Source organism: Spea bombifrons, chromosome 5, assembly GCF_027358695.1.
Source record: "Spea bombifrons isolate aSpeBom1 chromosome 5, aSpeBom1.2.pri, whole genome shotgun sequence".
NCBI classification, from domain to species: domain Eukaryota; kingdom Metazoa; phylum Chordata; class Amphibia; order Anura; family Pelobatidae; genus Spea; species Spea bombifrons.
In genome coordinates this window covers 15,137,922-15,159,760 of record NC_071091.1, presented here as the reverse complement: position 1 = coordinate 15,159,760, position 21,839 = coordinate 15,137,922, and the positions used below count along the sequence as shown (strand labels likewise).

General features: G+C 38.0%; 1 protein-coding gene across 1 annotated transcript in view; it reads right to left on the bottom strand.

Moving 5' to 3' along the window:
* Nucleotides 1-226: 226 nt before the first annotated feature.
* Nucleotides 227-21,839, bottom strand: part of LOC128497074 (uncharacterized) — a 164,261-nt gene continuing 142,648 nt past the window's right edge. The window contains exon 11 of the mRNA XM_053466952.1: nucleotides 227-406. Coding sequence (XP_053322927.1) covers nucleotides 227-406 — 180 coding nt within the window. The remainder of the gene's footprint in view (nucleotides 407-21,839) is intronic.

The following is a 21,839-nucleotide window of genomic DNA, read 5'->3' as shown; positions in this document are numbered from 1 at the left end:
TCTTGAAGGAGATCAAAAAGAAAGATACAAAAGGCATTATTTTAACTTTTCAGAAGAAAATGAAAATCAAAAACATGTTCTTTCAAAGCTTGGTTTATTACGAAGATCCAATTGATTTAAATTACCTTTATTATCAAATATTATATTGATAATATCTAAATCCCTTCCATGTTTATGTGTACATTATTATAAAAATGATTATATATATATATTATATATATACAATTCAGGATTCCATGGCTTCTTCATCGTCATCACTACATGGTACAAAATCATCTTCAATGCCATCGAGTCGCGGCTGCTCCGTATCGGAATCTTCAATCTCTCCTTCTCCACCCAGCTCACTCAGTATTTGCTCGATGTGTCCCAATAGTTCAGAATCGTCACATTTCAACTTGTTGTAAAGCTACAAATAAAACACATTGTAGGCCTGGTTAGTATACGGTGGCGTGCCGCGATGATAATTTCAAAAAGCTTTTAATGGATGGAAGACTATGATAGGCTTAAAAGCATTTGGACACTGAAATGCGAAAAAAAAGCACTATGCAACTATTTTGTCCAATTTAGATGGGAAAAAGTAAGCAAGAAAATATTTGTTGAGTAGTGATTTACTTTTAACAGATGAGTGAAAATATAATACCAGCTGTGCTGAGAGGTTCCATATGCACTTAATGTAAAATATGGTGCCTAGAGCAATCCATAAAAAAAAAACCCTAAAAGTTTTAGTTTTAAAACCACATATTATAAAAATCACATATAATACATTGGCTTTTTTCTTTTTTAGAACACAGGGGAAAGGAACATATTACACACAAGTACAAGATAAATGATCTCTACGTAAAATCACCCTGGAACTATAGTTCTAAAATAAAAACGCTTAATATAGACGGGTGTGAATGATACCTGTAATTGTACATGTACAGTTATTAACAACAATAGATTAAAATGGGATCCACGGATATATAACTTTTATTGTTTCAGTGGACCTGCCATTTTTCTATATCAGAAAATTCACAATTTATTCTTTTTTTAATAAAGGCTACTAATGTCAACAGATCCATAATAACCATTTATTTATTTACTTATTTGGAAAATTCCCTTATCTGTATGCCAGTGAAAGGAGAGCAAAATGTATTTGTCCCCCTATTTACTTTCTTTCTCTGTATTAGGTTATGCTACTCTTTTGGTGGATGCTCATTGGTCATGAAAGCCTTCGGAGGAGGAGTGAGGTCCGCAAGCGAGAGCTGTCAAAACAGTTACGTCAATACATAAGCTGGGAACTCTCTGAGTTTGATTCAGAGTCTCTGTGTGAAGCCCTAATTCTATGGGTCTCTGGGTCAATTTCTTATTTCCCTAGGCAGTGGTGCAGCATTTGGACATGTCCACTAACCCAACTAACCTTTGTCTTCTCCCCACCCATGTCCTTCTCACTCCACTAAAGGCTGTCTGAGGCAAACCTTGGGCCAGAACATGGCTGCCCCATCCCTTCACAGAGCCACTCCAAAAGCCTACCTCGGAAAGTTCACACGCATGTTCTAAGACATGGTAGGTCCCTCAGGGAAAGCTTTTTCTTCTCATCACATGGAGAGAGAGAGAGTTACCCACATGGTGATGTTAGAAATGAGAACATACATACCACCTAACATCTGGAATGGCCAAACAGGGACACGTTTTGCAGCGTGGTTACAGGAATTTCCTCGATTAGTAACCTGTTTATACACACTTAAGCAACTGAAACGTTTAGAATAAGGATTTTTATATTATTTACACAATGTTTCTACATAATGTTCTAACTTTTATGACTGTAGGGCACTACAATGCTCTCATACCCAAAGAGGCACACAGAAATTTAGATCCCAAAGAAGGAGTCTCCATCCTAAAGAAGGACAATTGGTAGATCAGACATAGCAAGTGCTTCATGGATTAATGTTCCATCTGAAAGTCTTTCAGTTACAGGAAAAATGCTATATTTCATGACGCGAAGGTATAATATATGTATTCATCGTCACTCACAAACAATCCAGGTAGCACTTAATAACATAAGAATTGGTTTTAATGTGATGGATTTTTTTCAAAATGAAAATTAATGTCAACCAAGTCTTTATTTCAGACAATTCTATTAAAATGCATTCAGCACTAATTGTTTTCTATGAATGGCATAGAATTGTTTTCTATGAAAGTGCCATACTAACATGAGTCAATGGAAAAGATGGTTGTGTACAAAAGAGATCTCCAAAGCCTCTGCTCCTCTCACAACTCACAGGAAGGCTTCATATGTGCTTTACAAACGCCTTAAGTGTCAGACTTCTTACCGTCATTCTGGCCTGTGCTGAATAGTAGAGGGATGTCAGTGTTAATTACTTCCAATTAATTATCCAGCAAACCTACCATCATTCACTCTGCAATTATTAAAGAACTGAAAGACAATGGCGTTCCCAATAGCGTACGCATAAAAAAATAGATATTTATCATTCATTCGGGTCACACAAACTACACCGACATCTACCAAGAATACAGATTTCCCTTAGTATCAAAGTGGTTTTCAAAACATTCTCTATTAACCCAATAATGGCCACCAAGGAGGTTTTTGTTGTCCCCTGTCTTTGAAAGAGCAGTTCCTGATAAGCGCTATTACAGAAAGAATACAATGTACTGTCTTATCAGCATTACCAGATAATTGTTTACTTTGTTTCTATTTTCATTTACTTATCTGCTGATAGTTACATCATTTCTCAAGAGTAAATATAGTTTGTCATTGATTTAACGTAGGACATTTCTATTCAAGTCAATATGCAACAGTTGACATTGTCCAAAAATCTCTTTAACAAAGGACTAGAAACAGATGTTTAAAAGATCTCACTCTATGAATGGAATATCAATACAGATCACAACATTTCCAAAAAGAACACATATTTCCTTGAGAAATGTGAAATTATTACGTTTCTATTAGTAGTAGTAGTATATCCACCCAGAGAGTTCAGAAATACAAAATGCATAAGACGAAATAAAAAATATACTATGAAAATTAGATAAAACTAAAGAGCAGTTGTGGCATCAATATATATATATATATATATATATATATATATATATATATATATATATATATAAATAAAGCAGAAAGCAGGAACAATGCATAGGTTGCTATGGGGATTGCACCACTTTGCACTATTATTTCTCTTTATATTCATTGAAGGAAAAAATATTTGATCCCCTACTGATTTTGTACATTTGCCAGAATGACAGAATCTCCATTTTATGCCTTAAAAATGGGTTGTCAAAGAGGTGGCATTGTAATGGATTGTAAGTTTGCAGGATCAGGGCCCTCGTCTCCTTTTTTACCAGTATTTATTAATATGTGTTATTGTTAATTGTGTATATAGTCAATGTTAATGTCATTGTTACATATCTTTTTGCTTCCCCCTTCAGTAATAGAGCTACATACTTAGCTGGCGATATGTAAACTTACACACCACCGACCCGTTCCATTAATGGCTTGCATGAGAGTTCCAGTGCATCTAACAATACCCCTGCTCATGCTCAGAGATGTCACATGGCCAAAGCCAGCGTCAAACACAACAGGGAAGAGCTCTGGTGCTGCAGTGTTTTCATCAGGTAAGCAGCCCACCAGCGTCAAGGAACGTGCTCTCACTGAAACAAACGGCAGTGCTTGCCGCGCATGAGTATAGAGCCCTGCCCACAGCATTCAGCCGAACACATGCCAAAAAGCTGGGAGGTAGAGGAAGGGGCAAAATCATATGCCTCTGCAGAATCCCCCCATCCATTTGCACCAAGGACATTTATAGGGACCACGCGGTTATTATTTGCATTCCAGTGCATATGATGGCTGTATTAAATTCATTGGTTTCCTGCATCATGGATTTTTAATAAGGCAATTAAATATCCCCCAAATTTATAGGGCTACATTTGTTTAGCGGATAGCCTCGCAATTACAGAATGATCCTTTTAACTGGAAATGCTTCCAAGTCTGCAGCTCTGTATTAAAGTTGTAAAGAGACCAGCTGGTCATCCTGCCCTAGGCCTTAACCTCAAAAGAAAGGTAAACATTAAAGAAAATAACATAAGCAGGACTTGCAAACTAAAAGTGTGTACTTTTCAGCGCATTCTGGTTTTTAAAGTTTGCCAGCTACGCACCTTGTTATAACACGGAATAATGAATTTTATTAAACTGGACTTTAATTTGGGTCCCAGTTTAGCATGCAGGGCACTCAGAATATTAACTGTCACCTTATTGTGTATCTACAACAAATACACTCTGAAAGCACTGATAGAATCTGCAAACCATCCGCCAGCTAAACGCAATTATGTTGTTTTGCATATTCTAAACATGCTAGATACGCAGTCGCTTGAATATTAAATACCTATAGATTTTAGGTCAGGCAGTATATTTGACACGGGAATATGCAAACCAGCCTACAGCTGACAAAGATCAAATTTTACTCGGATAAATAATCTTTTCATTTGCATGAAATCAATGACTTTCTGGAATAATTCATGTTGCTGCATGACAACTTTTTTACTACAGCCACTAAACAACCCATATGCTTCTAAGAGCGTAGCAAAATAAAAAATTAAAAAAAATCGGAATTGAAATATTTAGCATTTTTCCACCTTAGTGCATAAACAAGTATGGCAATATTTATGCAGAATACTTTTAATGCATTTTTTTTTTGTATATATGATGTAAGAACAAAAAGAAACATAGCCGCGACATTTATCTTTATTAAATATTTTGTTTGTGCATAGAAGCTAGTGGTAAGTTAAACAATTACTTTCCTTCTCCAGAAGTGCTTGGGTTTTTTTTTTTTAAATGGTAAAACTGCTGTGACGAAATGTTACAATGCCAGAAAATGCTGTGATATCGCTTCCTTTTGCTAATCATCACTCAAAATGTGTTTTGCAAAGCACAAGAAAACTTTAGTCACTACTAGTATCCATTATACTGTACAGAGCTAGGCTTATGGTGTTTAAAGAAACACACCGATGCTGTGATCATATAGTTTATACACATTATAAGCTGTTGTGTTAAGATATTTATAGGTACTCTCGATGCCACAACAACAACAAAAATAAAACATGATTTAATACCATAGTTTGTTAAGGGATTGCTGCCTGACAAAAGAGAGAGAGAGGCAGGGAGAGAGAGCGGGGGGGAGAGGCAGGGAGAGAGAGTGGGGGGGAGGCAGGGAGAGAGAGCGAGATGGGAGGGAGAGAGATGGGCGGGAGGGAGAGAGATGGGCGGGAGGGATGGAGAGAGATGGGCGGGAGGGAGAGAGATGGGAGGGAGAGAGATGGGCGGGAGGGAGGTAGAGAGATGGGAGGGAGAGAGAGATGATGGAGGGAGAGAGAGATGATGGGGGGGAGAGAGATGATGGGGGGAGAGAGATGGGCAGGGGGAGAGAGAGGGACAGGGGGAGAGAGGGACAGGGGGGAGAGAGGGACAGGGGGGAGAGAGGGACAGGGGGGAGAGAGAGGCGGGGAGAGAGAGAGTAAGAGAGAGAGAGAGAGAGAGAGGCGGGGGGGGGCATGTTTTGTTTTGTGTTAATTAGAAACCATTGTAGTGTTTCTACTTTTTACCCAGAAAGTAGCACTTTGGCTCCACACTGGGGTTTAAGTAAACATGGGCAGCACCCAAACAGGATTCTACTATTCACTGAAGGGAATTAAAGCCACTTTTCCAAAATCATATATTTTAAACACTAAATTAATAATAAAGTAATAATGTGCACAGATAACAATATCCTTTATATGTATTAGAAAACGACCTTGTTCATTCCCAGTATGGATCCGCTATCTCATTTAGTTATTGCTCCCGTATCGCAGAGTTACTTCGGGGCAGTAAACTGAACAGATATGCAAGTTCATTATAACTGATTATTTAACAGGAGAAACTGAAAAATGTATCAGCCACGTCCAGATCAATCAGCAACAAAGGAAAGGTAACATTTCCGCAAACATACATATTACCCTATTCAAAACTGGAACGCATGTCGACTTAAGAAACAGAATTAATATTTTAGAGCTTCCTGATCCAAGGACAAACCCGATTCCCTTTTGGAGTCAAGAAGGAATTTTTCCTCCTGATGGCAGAATTCGAAGTAGCTTAATTAGGGTTTTTTGCCTTTTGAATCAAGAATAGGAAGGTTAGATAGAAGGGCTGAACTTGATGGACTTAGGTCTTTTTTCAACCTTATGTACTATGTAACTTTTTGTTTGCCCCGGGTCAATAACGTGAGTAACCCACACCTTTTGTCTTCCATTGACTATTAAAATGTATTTAAAATACTCTTTGAGCATTATTTTGTGATAGACATAGTTGATTTTTGTTCGAGTATAAAGTACGGGCAAAATTAAATTCTGTCTTATTCTGCTATTATTTGGAGCACTAAATGGCAATAAAATCAGCATCTGTGTGTCTAGTCAATGACAAGAAGGCAGTCAGTCACGGACTTTCACTAATTTGCAGTTACACACACCGTCCCGGACAGCATGTCTAATTATACATGATGGTTTCTTACAATATTGAAACGCTTTCATGAAAAGTAGGCTGAGATCAATGAGCAAAAATAAAAGCGCCCAATTAGGCAATGCTTGACACGTTCAAATTAGTCAAAAAGAATAAAACTCATTACACCATAGTTAAGGTAACAACTCAACAGCACACTTTCATAAACCCAAACCTCTCCAAGGGACTCAAAAATAAAAATTTAAATTGCTGTCATTTCTCTCACTTATTAATTTATTTAACAAAGAAGATTGGTGTTGGAAAAGGTGCTTTATTAATAGTATATTTACACAGGTATCACGCATAACTACTCCTTGGCTCTTCCCTATTCCTTTGCCTATTCTTTTTTCCATTCACTGCCCTAATATTTAATTCAGTTAATTTGTTTTGCTTAATATAATGTTTTCAGGCATTGCTTTCTCAGCCCATTCTACTATACAAACTCCATGACTGTTCATCATACTGCCCGTGGGAAACAATAGAATGGCTCAATCTCAATCACCATCCAGACCCTGTGACTAACTAATGTTTATAGAGTAACATTAGCATTGCAGTAAGGAATCAACTCAGGGAAGGTCACCCAAAATGTCGCATGACTGACAACAATGGCGCCCTCCAAGTGCACGATAACAACAGAAACTAGATAAACCAGGCTTTGTCAATACTTACCTACATTACTGTATACAGAGCTGGGGTTATCACCATATACAACCCTGTAATTTATACTCAAGGAGACTAAATATTTTACCTGTTATATGTATAATAAGTTTCAAGTTTTGATCGCTACCTGCTGTGCTTACATAGGCATAGTACACAAGACTCTTACACGGGAATAGCATTCCAATTGCCTACGCTAAGTCCTGGAAACATGCAATACAAGCAAAGGGCAAATTTTGAATAATTAATGAAAACTCGCTTTAACAATCCCTGTTAAGGTCCATCTCTGCCTGAATAAATGTCCACACCAGGTTTCTAATAAACAGTTAATTTGTTTCTGTTGGATATTTAGGAATTTACCCAGAGCCTGTCAGAGAATATTTAAGGTATATGGGCATCTTTTGATCTGCTCTAGAAACGTCAATTATTAGACCGGCTTAGGTGTTTTTTTGTGATGTCAGTCAAGAAACTATGCTGGAGTTTGGAAAATTGTTTTACAGTGTCAAGAAAATCACACACTGGCCACAGCTGGATTCCATGGCTTTGATTAAGGCAACGAGAGATGAGATTGCTTATCCATACCCTCCAACATTTCAAGTGTCCGATCGGGGGACCTGTTGTGGGGGTAGGCAGGGGGGGGGCGTGGGTGGCAATCTAGTTGGAGACAGATTGATTTTACAGATCAGAGGATCTTCCCAACCGTCAGATGATACCCTCTAAATGGGACAGTGGTCGGGGCTGTCGGGAGGCATGCTTACCTAAAATGTGAAAAGAAGGTTTATATTGTAGATCTTATTATCTATTACACGAATCTGTACACAGCCATGTAAGTGCTGGAATGTTTTGCCCACATTTTAACTGTAGAACAGCTTCATAAATAGAGACATCTATTGCGCTTGCTTCTTTTTATGTCATACCTTTATCTGAAAATTGCTTGCCAGCAACATGCCTTTGTTTATGGCTGCATTCTGCGCTAATCTAATCTGGTATTTTCTTTGTAGATTGCCCCATGCGTTAAAACAAAACATTAAAAGTGAGTCTTAAAACAGGCTTATTGTTTTTGGAGAATCATAGAAAAATAAAATTAAATAATTATCCACACATTAGGCAGACCGATAGCAAAAATAGAGCATATATATTAAAAGATTTAAAAACCAAAACAAAATAAAGTGAAATAAAAATAATGTTTGTGTGTTCAATAGAACAGATGCTATAAAGTACACTGGAGTCCATACCAGTGCATTTACAACATACAAATACATCCCTGCATCCCCCGTCAATTTGTTGCCAGCTATATTCCCTTTCAATCCAATAGAAGGACTTGTTAGCTGACCTGATGGGCACTACAGTGCATGCGCAGGCAGTACTTTTAAAGGGTCAGCTTACTATCCTTGATACCCCCACTAAAGAATGTATATTACAGCATGATGTGAGTACTTTAATATATATTCTTCAATAGCAGGAAGGGAACAAAAACCCCTTACTTTCTGTGCATACGTATAAGGGTCTGAACACTAAACCAGTACCGAAGCTGACTGGAGGTAAGCATATCACGGGTTTAACCTAACATGACATATAGTTGAGAGGCGGGTAAAGGGGCAAATGCATATGATGGATTCTGCAGAATCCCCCCATGTACTCGCAAGAGGAACACCATGAAAATTTAAGGTTCATATGATATATGGGGTGTCCCATTAAACGTCAGTCTCAAGTACTCAGTGTAATTATTTGCTTTATAGATGTATCTCTGCCCACAAACACACTCAATACTTAAATGTTCCCTTTTAAATAGTCTGATGTCAAATCTCCGAACCAATTTCAATTTAAAGGAAAAACAGGCAGACCAGATCTCCTGAACAGTTGTTATCTGCAGTCAAATTCTATGCTTCTAGGATTGTGCCTAGAATTTTGATAACATTCTGAAGGCTTGCGTAAAATAATAAACACCGACCATGAATTCTAACATTAGTCAGTTAAATCTACCCTTATTTTTAACAGCAGACGCTGTGTAAAGTTGAAATTGGCAAAATCTCATAATGTAGGATCTGTGATTTCTGTAGACGCGCCTCGAGCTATCTGGTGGTCAAGACCTTGCCAACACAAGCTTTGGGAACTACGGTTAGTGGAATTTTGGGCAGATGTGACAGTTCACAAGCACATGGGGTGTCACAGGTTGCCTGTTCCTAGCTAGACACCCCCCATCGGATGTGTTTAACTGAACAAGACATACTTATGTGATTTAAAAGACCAAGTAATGCCGCATTGCTTTTAATCACACACACTAACACTTATGATGACCCTGTTTTCTGCCAACTTCCAGAAAGGTCAGCATAATTGACATAAACCCATTGCCTAATGGCTGCTAGAATTAATGGCTTGCTGTGAACCCAATGCAATTATAATACAAATTCTATCACATTAAGATAAAGTGTAGTGCTCTGGGTCTAAATTTATAGCTTAATTTCTAGCAGTGGAAACAAATCCATAACATTTCTGGGAAAATGCTGACTTAGGCATGTTTAAATAATCAATAAGCATGGATTCTTTTTAGGGTTTATGCAACAACGTGTCTGGTTGTCATATTAATGTGATAATGTCTCGACTATGCCATTTTTTTTTTTATTATAATATACTGACAGTACCTGTGTTTAAAAGTAACATTTCAAATTTATTAAATGTAACCTTTATTGGGCTTTTTTTTTTTTTTTTTTTTTTTTTTTTTAAAGGTAAGGTCTATAGGAATATGACGGATCTGTGGAAATTAATGGCATGGTTCTGTTTCATCCGGGGCAACTTCTGGGAGATGTTGGTATTTCAGAAAACAGTGTGAAACGTTATCATGCTGTGCACTTCTGGACGCCACAACAGGCCATTTTTATATAAAGACTAAAATCATAAGCAGCAAAAACATTATAACTGATCATACAAACAAAAGCCAGCGTCACAATGAGCAATACCTACAAGATCTTGAAATATTAGACCAAAGAGCTAACTATTTAATGGGCTTACAAACTGAAGCCGTCCTATTTACCTTCAAGGGTTTTCTTTATTATAATCCTACAGAGAAGCAAATGTCAGTGCCTAATTGGAATATCGTGTTGAAAAACATAAATGTCAAAAAAAGTAAATTTTGCCCTATACCAGTAAATAATTATGATATGTACGGAACAGGGATTAAATAATTTATTTGCATTCCTTTGGAACAGATTTTTTGACAGGTGTTGTTCCTCTACATCATATTTTGCTTCTAAAGCTCATTGCAGATTATATTTTGTCAGCAAAGCAACATTTTTAATTGTGTGAATAAGAATTCATGCGTTTAGATAAAACCTATGCCAAATGTTTTTTTTTTTCCCCATTCACAAAGTTAATTAGATTATGAACAATATAAATTTAATGTAGAGTTCACAGCTGAAATTTCATGGAACTGGACTTGATATTATATTTTATAATAAATAAATAAAAAACTTGACCAAATGTGTTGTATGCAATGTGATATATGTTTATGTATACATTCTTATTTGGACTGATCATAAGCAACCTGGAATACCATAAATTAATATAAATTATGATTAGTTAGAAAACCATCTGTAGGAGGAAAAAAACATGGCAAAAAAGTTACATTTTCACTCTTGGCTCTCTTTCTGTAATCATGAGAGGGTTGGTAAGGGAACAACTGCTTCCTGGGCTGCTTCAAATTAAAGATTTTGGGTCACAGCCTAACACTTTTCTGTGTGGGTTTTACCTGCAATTCCACATATAGCCACCAGGGTTTCTAAAGTGACAAGGGCGTTAGGTGGCACGCACATGATGACCAGAACTTTTATGGGTTTTGGAGCCATTCCCCTTAGTAAAATGTGTTTTAGACAATACTGGTTTTCATTTTTGGACTTGAAATCCTAGGGGTGCAATTTTAAAATCATGCTGTTTAATATGGATAATAATGAAGTCCCTCGCCATCTGTCTCACTCCCCATACTTCTAATACATTAGGACCGTAATTTAAATGGCAGGCTCCATTAGTGTTATGCTAGTAGACTACTGTAAAAAAAAAAATCTATTCGGATATGAAATGGTATAAATGTTCCTCTTCTATCTGTAAGGCTATAATTGTATAAAAAGAAAGGTACATGATTTACTGCACAGTATTTAATAGTTTTGTTTTAGTCCCGAAAAAGGCAAATGTATACTATGTCCAAATGATTCTTAGAAAATAATACATTATAATTAAACCTAAACATTGAGTAATAGCATATTCAATTATGGTTGATAGAAAGTTTGCCTTTTTTTAAAATCTAATTTACATGTTATTATGCTGTACAGAAATGGTCCCACTAGGGAGATTTGGGGAAGAATGAAAGAGAACTATTTGTCTTTAGCTGAATTGTACTGGATCGGGAGATATGTTGCCAAGAATAAATAAAGCGAAAATCACTCGGAATACCATTTATCAAAGTCTGCGGTATATCTGCGCACAATACAAAATGTAACAAAGCTCCGATACAAGACCATTATTCACCCCAAGATTTGTTTCTAATTTACTGATCATCTTGAGGAGTTGAGAACAAACTGTTCTTTATTGAGGATTAAATTATTAAAAACTGTAAAAGTCTTATCTATCAAAGTGAACGAACTGGAAAATAACAGTAAAATTAAAAACACTGATACTTGGGTCAACTATGAAAACGCAACACAGCACACAGAATCTACAAAACACTTTTTTATTATTTGGCTAACAATGCACATTTGTCTAATTATAGTAACTAATCCTATAGTTTACAATTTATTAACGTCCAGACAATTTTAAATGGTCAGAGGGTGCAATGTATTTGCCTTTCGCACTGCCCTAGACCCAAACTAAGGCAACATAATATCCCGGGGCTTTATGTCTCAAAGGGACGCACAGCACCTTCCACTGCAGTCTATGGAGACACAGCCTCCATAGTGTAAATGGGCTGGTGGGGAGGGTTGTCAAAGAGCAGTGGGACCCCAGGGTCCTGATTTCCCAAGAGGGCAATCTGCCCCCGATTTTGCAGAAGGGGGACTGCCCCCCCCTGGACCTGCCACCCTAGGCCAGGATATGCCACTGGTCAGAGAGATCATTTTGCTTTAAGATCGAGGGTAGTGAGTAGAGCTTTATCAAGATCTTTTATGTACTACTGTTACCTATTAACAATTATATAATAGAAGTTTCTAAGAAGGCAATTTAATATATAAAAGGCGATATAATATATAAACAAAAATGACTTTGAATTTTACTGCTGTAGAACATTTGGTAGACTTGTGAGGGTCACCAACCATTCTGAGCTTCTAGAAAAGAGGCATATAAAGAGAGTAAAAGGGGGAGAGGAGAGAGAGATACAGTGAAGGGAGACAGAGAGATAGAAGAAAACATCTTTAGAAGAAATAAGCAAGACATTGTGTTTTTTCAATGTAAACACTGTTTCAGAGATGAAAAAGGTGGGCGACCCTTTAAGTATTTAACAGATTACAAGGCAGGAAAGGTATAAAGCTATTACAAAATATAGTGGTTCCTGGAAGCCGAAATGATCTGGTTTTTAATTCTACATAACCTTATACTGTATATACACAAGCGTGCTGAAAGGGAAAACTCTAGGCCTAGAAATTGATTTTGCGTGTATTTAAAAAAAAAAAAAAAAAAAAAGGATTTTTTCTGCTGCCATTTTTGCCACCTCATCATACAAACATTTTTTTTTATTAGTACGGTTTATTAAAGCTATCTAGTTTGCAGGAATTCAAATTTTTTAAAAAAATAGGCTTAATTTTGGGAAAACAAATAGTTGCTGCTGCTGCTGCTGCTACAATTGTTGACATTTTTGGAACTCCTGAATATATTCAGAATTAAACACAGCAGGATTCAGAAGAGAATAAAATAAAATAAAAGCATATCCGAATATCCACTGCACAGAAAAGGCTAACCAGGGTTTAAACACCATTTTCTGCGAGGGCTGTCGCATGAAACGATTCACAATAAGCCAATTCAATACAGAATTATTCTCCCTCTGAGTTACAGCTAAAACCCTCCGGTATTGTATTTGTATCAGAGAATTTAATTTATGTTGCTGTAGTTTTATTAGAGCATGGGTAGAAGTGATGGAAGCCAATAGATGAGCAAATAAAAATAAAAAAAGGGGAAAAAAAATCACCTCTCTTTTATTTACGAGTCACATACACAATCCACTATAACGTTCATACAATTTTAGTGTGGCAACTACCTTGTAATAGCTTTTAGACACATCTATATTGTAGTGCCAGATGCTGAACAATATTGTTTGTGACACCCCTCAAATGCCAATTTACCTGTCCATAGATTACACCATGGGTCCAATAAATCTCAAAAAAACTACCACAGACAAATGTACGGCCCAAACATTCTCTTATTATTGTGGAGCACTTTTTTAATCTTGTTATTGTGCACTTATTTCTAATAATCCAGGGTACAGGATGAAGAAAATTGAAACCATTTTTGCTTTTGGAATAGAAATGTAGTATTTGACAGCATTTAAGAAGCATTCGGCCCATATAGTCTGCTTATTTTTTCTGTTGCAAAGATTGAGACCTCAATGTGTCATTATATATATATATATATATATATACGGTATATATATATATATATATATATATATATATATATATATATGCTGCTGCAGCTTTCATTTACCTCAATGGGACATCTGCCGTCATTGACTTCAATGGTAGTGCTACACAGAATGTTCAGAAACAGAAAGTGCTTTCTTATGTATCCTTCCTGCTTACCCTTCCTGGTTTTCGTGGAGGCATCCTGGGATGGGGTGAGTTGTTAGATAAAAGTCCCAATTCTTATTATAGTGGTCAAATAATGCATGCAGTAAAATGCACCGCAGTCCAAGAAAGAGCCAGCATATACTGCTTTAAACCAGTTCACAGCAAATAACACCTATTAATCTCCAGGCCCAGGAAGGGAGGACTTTACTTGTTTTCTTCATACAATAGATACAATAGAAGAAGGCCATCTGCGAACCTGTAAGACTTTCGCTCGTACACGGACACACAAGGTTATCACAGTTTGGGTTAGTTATAGTGATACTTTTACAGCTTGTAAAGTTTGTAAAAATAGCAAAAAGTGGAATGGTGCTGCTGGTTAAACTATTCCAATTCCTGTTGACTAATTCATTGCGTTGCTTGCTATGTATGCTCTAGAAATACTGATTTTTTATATGCTTAATTCCCATTGAAGAATTGTACAATTCTAAACTTGTAAAACTTTGATCTAGCTTAATAAACGGTGTTGGTAGAAAACACATTAGAAGAAGAGAGTACGAGGGGGTCTTTTCATTGTCAAATATACTCAATAATAATCTGAATGACGGATATGCTAGATGCTGAATTTGTGGAACTGAATCACAGATCATATAAAGCTTTTGGACATCACCTGTTTCCACCATATTTCAGCCTTTTCCAGAGGTCTCTGCTTTCTGTGATGAAGAAAGTAATAGATTTGAAACACGCTTGATAATGTACCCCTTGAGCAGCTTAATGTGAATTGTGAAGAGGAGGTAGGACTTTGGCTCGGTGTCTCTGTTTTATATAAGCCATTGACATACTCAGTGCTTTATAACACTGAATGTCCATTAATATACAATTTGGGAACCAAAGTGGTCATTACCTATAAGGAAGGTATATAGAGCAATTACCGTATTTGCTCGATTATAAGACGAGGTTTTTTTCAGAGCAAATGCTCTGAAAAATACCCCTCGTCTTATAATCGGGGTCGTCTTCTAATCAGACCTCAAATAGAGGTCTGATTATGAGACTAAGATCCAGATCCCCCGCACCGCTGCAGGGGACCTGGATCCTCGTGTCGTCGCCCCCCCCACACACACACACACTTACCGGTGCTTCCGGAGATGAAGTTGGCAGCGGGGGTTTGTATGCGTCCGTCGCAAATACCTTCCCCGACTGTCAGAGATCAGAGTTCCCCGCACCGGTGCGGGGAACTCTCATCTCTGACAGCCGGGGAAGGTATTTGCGACGGACGCATACAAACCCCCGCTGCCAACTCCACCTCCTTCCGGCTGCCGCGGAATGAGACGTCAACCCGCTGCCCCGGCAATACAGCAGGAAATTGGAAGCACCGGTAAGTGTGTGTGTGTGTGTGTGTGTGTGTGTGTGTGTAGGGTATTTTTATGGAATGCCTTATACCCCTATATGCCACTCTGGCACTTAGGGGGTTAAAAGGCATATTATGGGGCAGAGTGGCATATAGGGAGGTATAAGGCATTTCAGGAGGCAGAGTGGCGTTAAGGGGGCATTTAATAGAGCACTCTGCCTCCTGAAATGCCTTATACCTCCCTATATGCCATTCTGCCCCATAATATGCCTTTTAACCCCCTAAATGCCAGAGTGGCATATAGGGGTATAAGGCATTTCTGGAGGCAGAGTGCTCTATATAATGCCTTTTAACTCCCTTAATGCCACTCTGCCTCCTGGAATGCCTTATACCTCCCTATATGCCACTCTGCCCCATAATATGCATTTTAACCCCCTAAATGCCAGAATGGGATATAGGGGTATAAGGCATTTCTGGAGGCAGAGTGGCACATAGGGGGTCAAAAGGCATACCATGGGGCACAGTGGCATATAGAGGGTTAAAAGGCATATCATGGGCCACAGTGCCATATTGGTGTGGCAAGCCTGGGGGCAGATGTGCGTAACTGGGGGACAGGTTGGAAAATACAAGAAATAAAAACGAAAAAAAATATTTTTCTCAATCATAGCTTTTATTAAAAAAAATAGTTTACATGAATTAACATTTACTGGGAAAACTTTTTTCCTTTAGGGTCGTCTTATATTCAGGCTTTTTCTTTTTTTCCTAAGTTAATATTCAGATTTTGGGGGGTCGTCTTATAATCAGGGTCGTCTTATAATCGAGCAAATACGGTACTTGAAAATCTCAAAATCTTTTTTACTGTGACAACTTGGCATTATGTCAAATTTCACAAGAGTCTAGACAGCCTCTAAAGAGCAACAATATTGTACTGTGTATATTGCATGAATATAGAATATCGAAACGACCCTATTCTTTGTTTAACTGTGATATCATAACTATCATTTGTACCATCTTAACCTGGTAAGCTCCATGCATTTGGACAATAAAATAAAAAAATCACATTTTTGTTCAACCAAAAAGTAAAAAAATAAAAATGGACTTCCCGAATACAGTACAAAGCAATCCGTTTTAACATTTTACCGCATTAGCAAAGTCTGTCCTCATCTTTGTAGCAAATGTTACCCATGTTCTAGGATCCAACATGAACTGGAACCAACGTCGCTTCTTTGTTGCCTGTTTTGATCTTGGAGAAAGTTCTATTGTTTCCAACGTTCTAATATATTTATACCATTTTGATGAGCGGTTATAAAAGGTCGGTGGAACAGAGGACCATTTGATACCTACAGCTGTATAGGTTTCAGTGATGGATAGCCTGTTGGCAGAATACAACTGTTCTTGGAGGTCTTGTAAAACTGTGGACGTACTGCATTCACATTTGTTTGTAAATGTTGTTAGGAAAGTTTGCCTTCGCATTTTCCTTACCTGTGGGTTAACCTTAAATGACACTGACAGTGCTCTTTCAAGGATATTAAATTTGTAAAAATAAATTCTGCCGGAGAGGAAGCAGCTGTCAAAGTATATCCCCTCTCAGTAATATAAACATGTTTTTTGCTCTCTCCTCCCTCTCTCTTATGTAAGACACATCTTGTGTGATGGCTCCAAGCATCCTACCACATCTCTGTTTCCTTTCAGAAAACATGTGGTTGTATGGTGCAGTAATTGAAACAAAATGTAACACTGTAATAAATAAATGACACTGAAACCAATTTTGTGGATAAACAAAGGCCGTGGTCTTTTATTTAGCTTATAACCAATTTATTACAAAATAACCAAACCAGAAACTTTTACATCAACCACTTACAACTGAATATCAAATGAACCGAAAAACTCTTGGCCCAAACCACAGAGTTATAAACAATCAAAAACAAAGCCAACTGCCCCAAAAGCCGGTCGGCCTTACACCTTACAAATACCCCCAACCTTGTTCACCCTCTAAAAGAGAGCAACTCAACCCCAATAAAAGCCACGACATAATTATTCTCTTTATTTATTTATTTTTTTTTTTTTAATATTTATTTATTTTTTTTTTTTTTTATTTTTTTTTTTTTTTTTTAACATCACAAAAAACATAGCTCCTTAGGGAGGGCGGGAGGGAGACAATTCAGCAGCTCTTCCATGCTGCTCCCCGTGGCTCTTGCTGAAAACCGCCGCTCACCAGACTCGGAGGTCAGTGCAGTCGGTTAACGCAGCCAGGGTAAGTGCCACAGGTACCTCAGAACCTCTTCTTATATAGGTGAAAATCCCGCCCAAAACTAGCGCGAGCTAACACCTAGCGCAGCCAATTAGAAAAAAGCGCGGGCAAACTAAGCGGCGCGAGCTGCTCGCGAGCGCAAATTACCTCAAAAAAGGGGCGTTAAACTAAGCAGCGCGAGGCATTCCAGAGCATTCCCCAGCTGTCCTTTTCTTGACCTTTGAAATTAACCCCTACACTGCCACTAATCTCCCCAACAACCACATGCAACCCTGCGCTATTTGCACAGGGTTTTTTCATGTGGTTGTATGGTGCAGTAATTGAAACAAAATGTAACACTGTAATAAATAAATGACACTGAAACCAATTTTGTGGATAAACAAAGGCCGTGGTCTTTTATTTAGCTTATAACCAATTTATTACAAAATAACCAAACCAGAAACTTTTACATCAACCACTTACAACTGAATATCAAATGAACCGAAAAACTCTTGGCCCAAACCACAGAGTTATAAACAATCAAAAACAAAGCCAACTGCCCCAAAAGCCGGTCGGCCTTACACCTTACAAATACCCCCACCTGCCACAAATGGATATTTAAAAACCATTTGTGGCCCCTTCCACAAAAACCACGGCCTTCTCCACCATATTTTGTAACTCAGCATTAAAAATATCACAACCGATTGCAGATAAATGTATGCCATCACTTCTATAGAGGCCAACGCAGCCCCCCTCTAAATCAAAATGTCTGAAACTTAAACCTCCTTCCAGAACCATAAATTTTTCAATGGATCTATTAAATTTTCTGCGCACCCTTTCCAAAGCTTTAAAGTCTTGGCGATGGAGCCAAATTAAGCGTGGCACAATTTCGGACCATACAAACGTTGTACCCAAAAATATATCCTTTAACTGCACCATTATACCCTTAAAGTCCATTAATAATTGAACAGATTTAACTCTCCCCAGATCATTCCCCCCACAATGAATTATCATAACATCTGGCCACGGAAAAACACCAATACAATTAAATACATTGGCCTTTAACTGATAGATACTTAAACCCCTGATACCCAACCAATAAATAACGATGTTTCCCGAGCTGAAACCGAGATTTTCTCCATAACAACGCTCAGCAGCTCTTCGTTGTGCCCAGAAAATAAAAGAATGTCCTACTATCCAAACCACTGTTGGACGTTTACCTGCAAAAAATTGATGTTAATACAATAGGTGAGTCACAGTAAATGGGGTCTTATATATAACTTGAAACGATCAGAATCCCAACGACCCAACCGCTTAATGATGGAATTATCAAGGCCCAATAACGCTGCTTCTGTTGCGGCACCAATCCGGAATGAGTGCGAAGATATCTTTTCAGCTCCCAAACCTAAACTATTTAGACAGTTTTGCAAAACCTTTTTGAACTGAAACAGCGTCACAGGCAAACCGGATCGATGAATTAACCAATTACCCGGGAAATCTGGCCTAAAACTATTAAAAACTACTGCCGCTTGAACTGGACAAACCGCACAGTTTAACACTTTATTCAATTTAACCCAGCAACCTTTCCCGGATTTGTCCGTTTTAGATGATCTCAAATAAATCAACAATTTATCATTACAAAAAACATCCTCATGCCTAATACCCGACCCACCTCGTTTATTTGCTGCCACCAATTCGCTAACACGAAAGGCGCCAAAAAATGCTATAATAAAAGCTGTTCTGAATAACAATGCCTCATATTCATCCCAGCAATTATCCTGCACCACCCCAACCAGACTCTGAAGTAAATTAAAAGAAATAGGTTTACGATTATCCAAAGCTTTTTGCTTCCTACTGAGACCTTTCAATATCTGCCTTGTTAGGAAATCTTTTCCAATAGGTTGTTTACCCGCTAACTTCAAAAAGAAAGAAACACCCAATAAATAACTATCAATTCTGCTTCGAGAAAACCCTTTTTTAAGTAACATCAGCACAAACTCTAACGATCTTTCCATATTAGCATCAAATTCACTTATCTTCTTTTCATGCATAAAAGTAACCCATTCCCTCCAAGCCTTAGCGTAGCTAACCCAGGTAGCTTTGGAGAGAGAGTTATATAAATATTGACTTAACTCGGCGATGTCCAATGCCAAACCTCCCCCGGAACTTCCAATCCCTCCTTGTCCGCCCTCGGTGCCACACTTCTGAAAACCTTAAATTCAAATCGAGACAGAGCGTCAGCGATAACATTTTTAACACCCTCAATATGCTTAGCTTTCAACCATATATTAAATCGCAGGCATAGAAACACCAAATGCCGAAGCAGGTTAATCACCGGAATAGATTTCGCCCTCAGCGTGTTGATCACCCATACAACGCCCATGTTGTCACAATTCAATATGATTCTTTTGTTAGCCCAACTCTTACCCCAAAGATAAACAGCCACCACCACCGGAAATAATTCAAGCAAAACTAAATTTTTTGTCCAACCCGCAGAAAACCAAGATGATGGCCATCTCTCCGCAGCCCATTGACCCTGCCAATAAATTCCGAAACCAACAGACCCAGCCGCATCGGTATAAAATTCTAACTCACCAGCATTAACAAAATCCTCCTGCCAAACCGTAGCCCCATTGAAATCTTCAAGGAACATTTTCCATACTCTCAAATCTTCCTTGATCTGATTGTTAACCCTAACCCTATGATGGCCTATCTTCTTCCCAGCTATACATCTTGACATATGTCGAGAAAAAACCCTGCCCATGGGCATAATTCTACCCGCAAAATTAAGCTGACCCAATAACGATTGAAATTTGGTAACCGACACTTTCTTCGCAGATAAAACCTCATTAATCACCACTTTCAATTTATACACCTTTTCACAAGGAAGACGAAACTCCATGTTAACCGTATCGATCTCAATACCCAAAAACTGAAGGCAAGTAGTGGGAAAAACAGTTTTATCCTTAGCTAGTGGAATACCTAAAAACTCAGAAATTTCTAAAAAACAATTCAACAACTTATTACAATCACCAGAACCATTCTTACCTATGAACAAAAAATCATCCAAATAATGAACAACTGAATTACAACCAGCAACTTCCCTCACAAACCATTCTAAAAACCCCGAAAAAGCCTCAAAATAAAAACATGAAATTGAGCAACCCATTGGTAAACATTTGTCAAAATAAAACTCCCCTTCAAACTGAAAACCTAAAGAATGAAAACAATCTGGGTGAATTGGCAACAATCTAAACGCCGCTTCCACATCCACCTTAGATAACAACGCCTCCTTGCCACAACGCCTAACCCAGTATAATGCATCATCAAAAGACGCATACTTAACAGGAAAATCCTCCACACAAATTTGATCATTAAGTGAATCACCTTTCGGGTAAGATAAATGGTGAATTAGCCGAAAAGAACCCTTTTCTTTTTTAGGTACCAAGCCCAAAGGCGACAACCGAAACTTCTGAAAAGGAGGACACTTAAAAGGACCTTCAATCCTTCCCAAAGCTAACTCTTTTACAAGCTTTTCACGTACCACTGAAACATTTTCACCAACTGATTTTAGATTATCCACCCAAATGAAACCTTCAACATCATAAACCGGAATCCTAAAACCATCTTTAAAACCATAAAACAATAATTCAGCCGTCTGCCTGTTTGGGAAGCTGCTTAAACAGCGAAGTAGTCTTGGCACTATCACTGGTGTCATTGCTTTTTTGAAAAGATTCCCTCCCGCTGGAATTCCCACTATTTCTGCGAAAACATCTTGCACCTGAGTGATTACCTCCACAAAACGAGCACTCATGCTTAAACTTACAAGCATTCAAAAATTTGCATTGAGCTTCATTGAAAGCCCAACAGACCCCTTTCTGGCGCATTTGGTTAGAGTTAGTAGACTGAAACCTATTAGTATAATTATAACGTTGGGGTAACATTATACTCACCCACGTACCCACATCCTTCATACCAAATTTTAAATGTTTATGCACTGCCAATTTTTGACGAAATATCTCATCATAGTTAAACCAGGACATGCCCCCGAAGTTCTTATAAGCCTCGAGGACAGATTCAAGATGCTGGAACAACCCCGAGCTACTATCCTTATGCTTCTCACAGTACACACTTGAATATATGCAGAAAGCCTGCAACCAGTTATTAAAAGACCTAGGTACAGGTCTTCTTCTATCCTCTTCCTTATCCTGCTTCGCTAAAAAGTCTTTAGACGCTGGAAGCAATGATAAAATGTCAATATATTCATTGTTCCAAATTTTTTCTTTTAAAACCCTGGACAGATGAAAACCCAAGGGT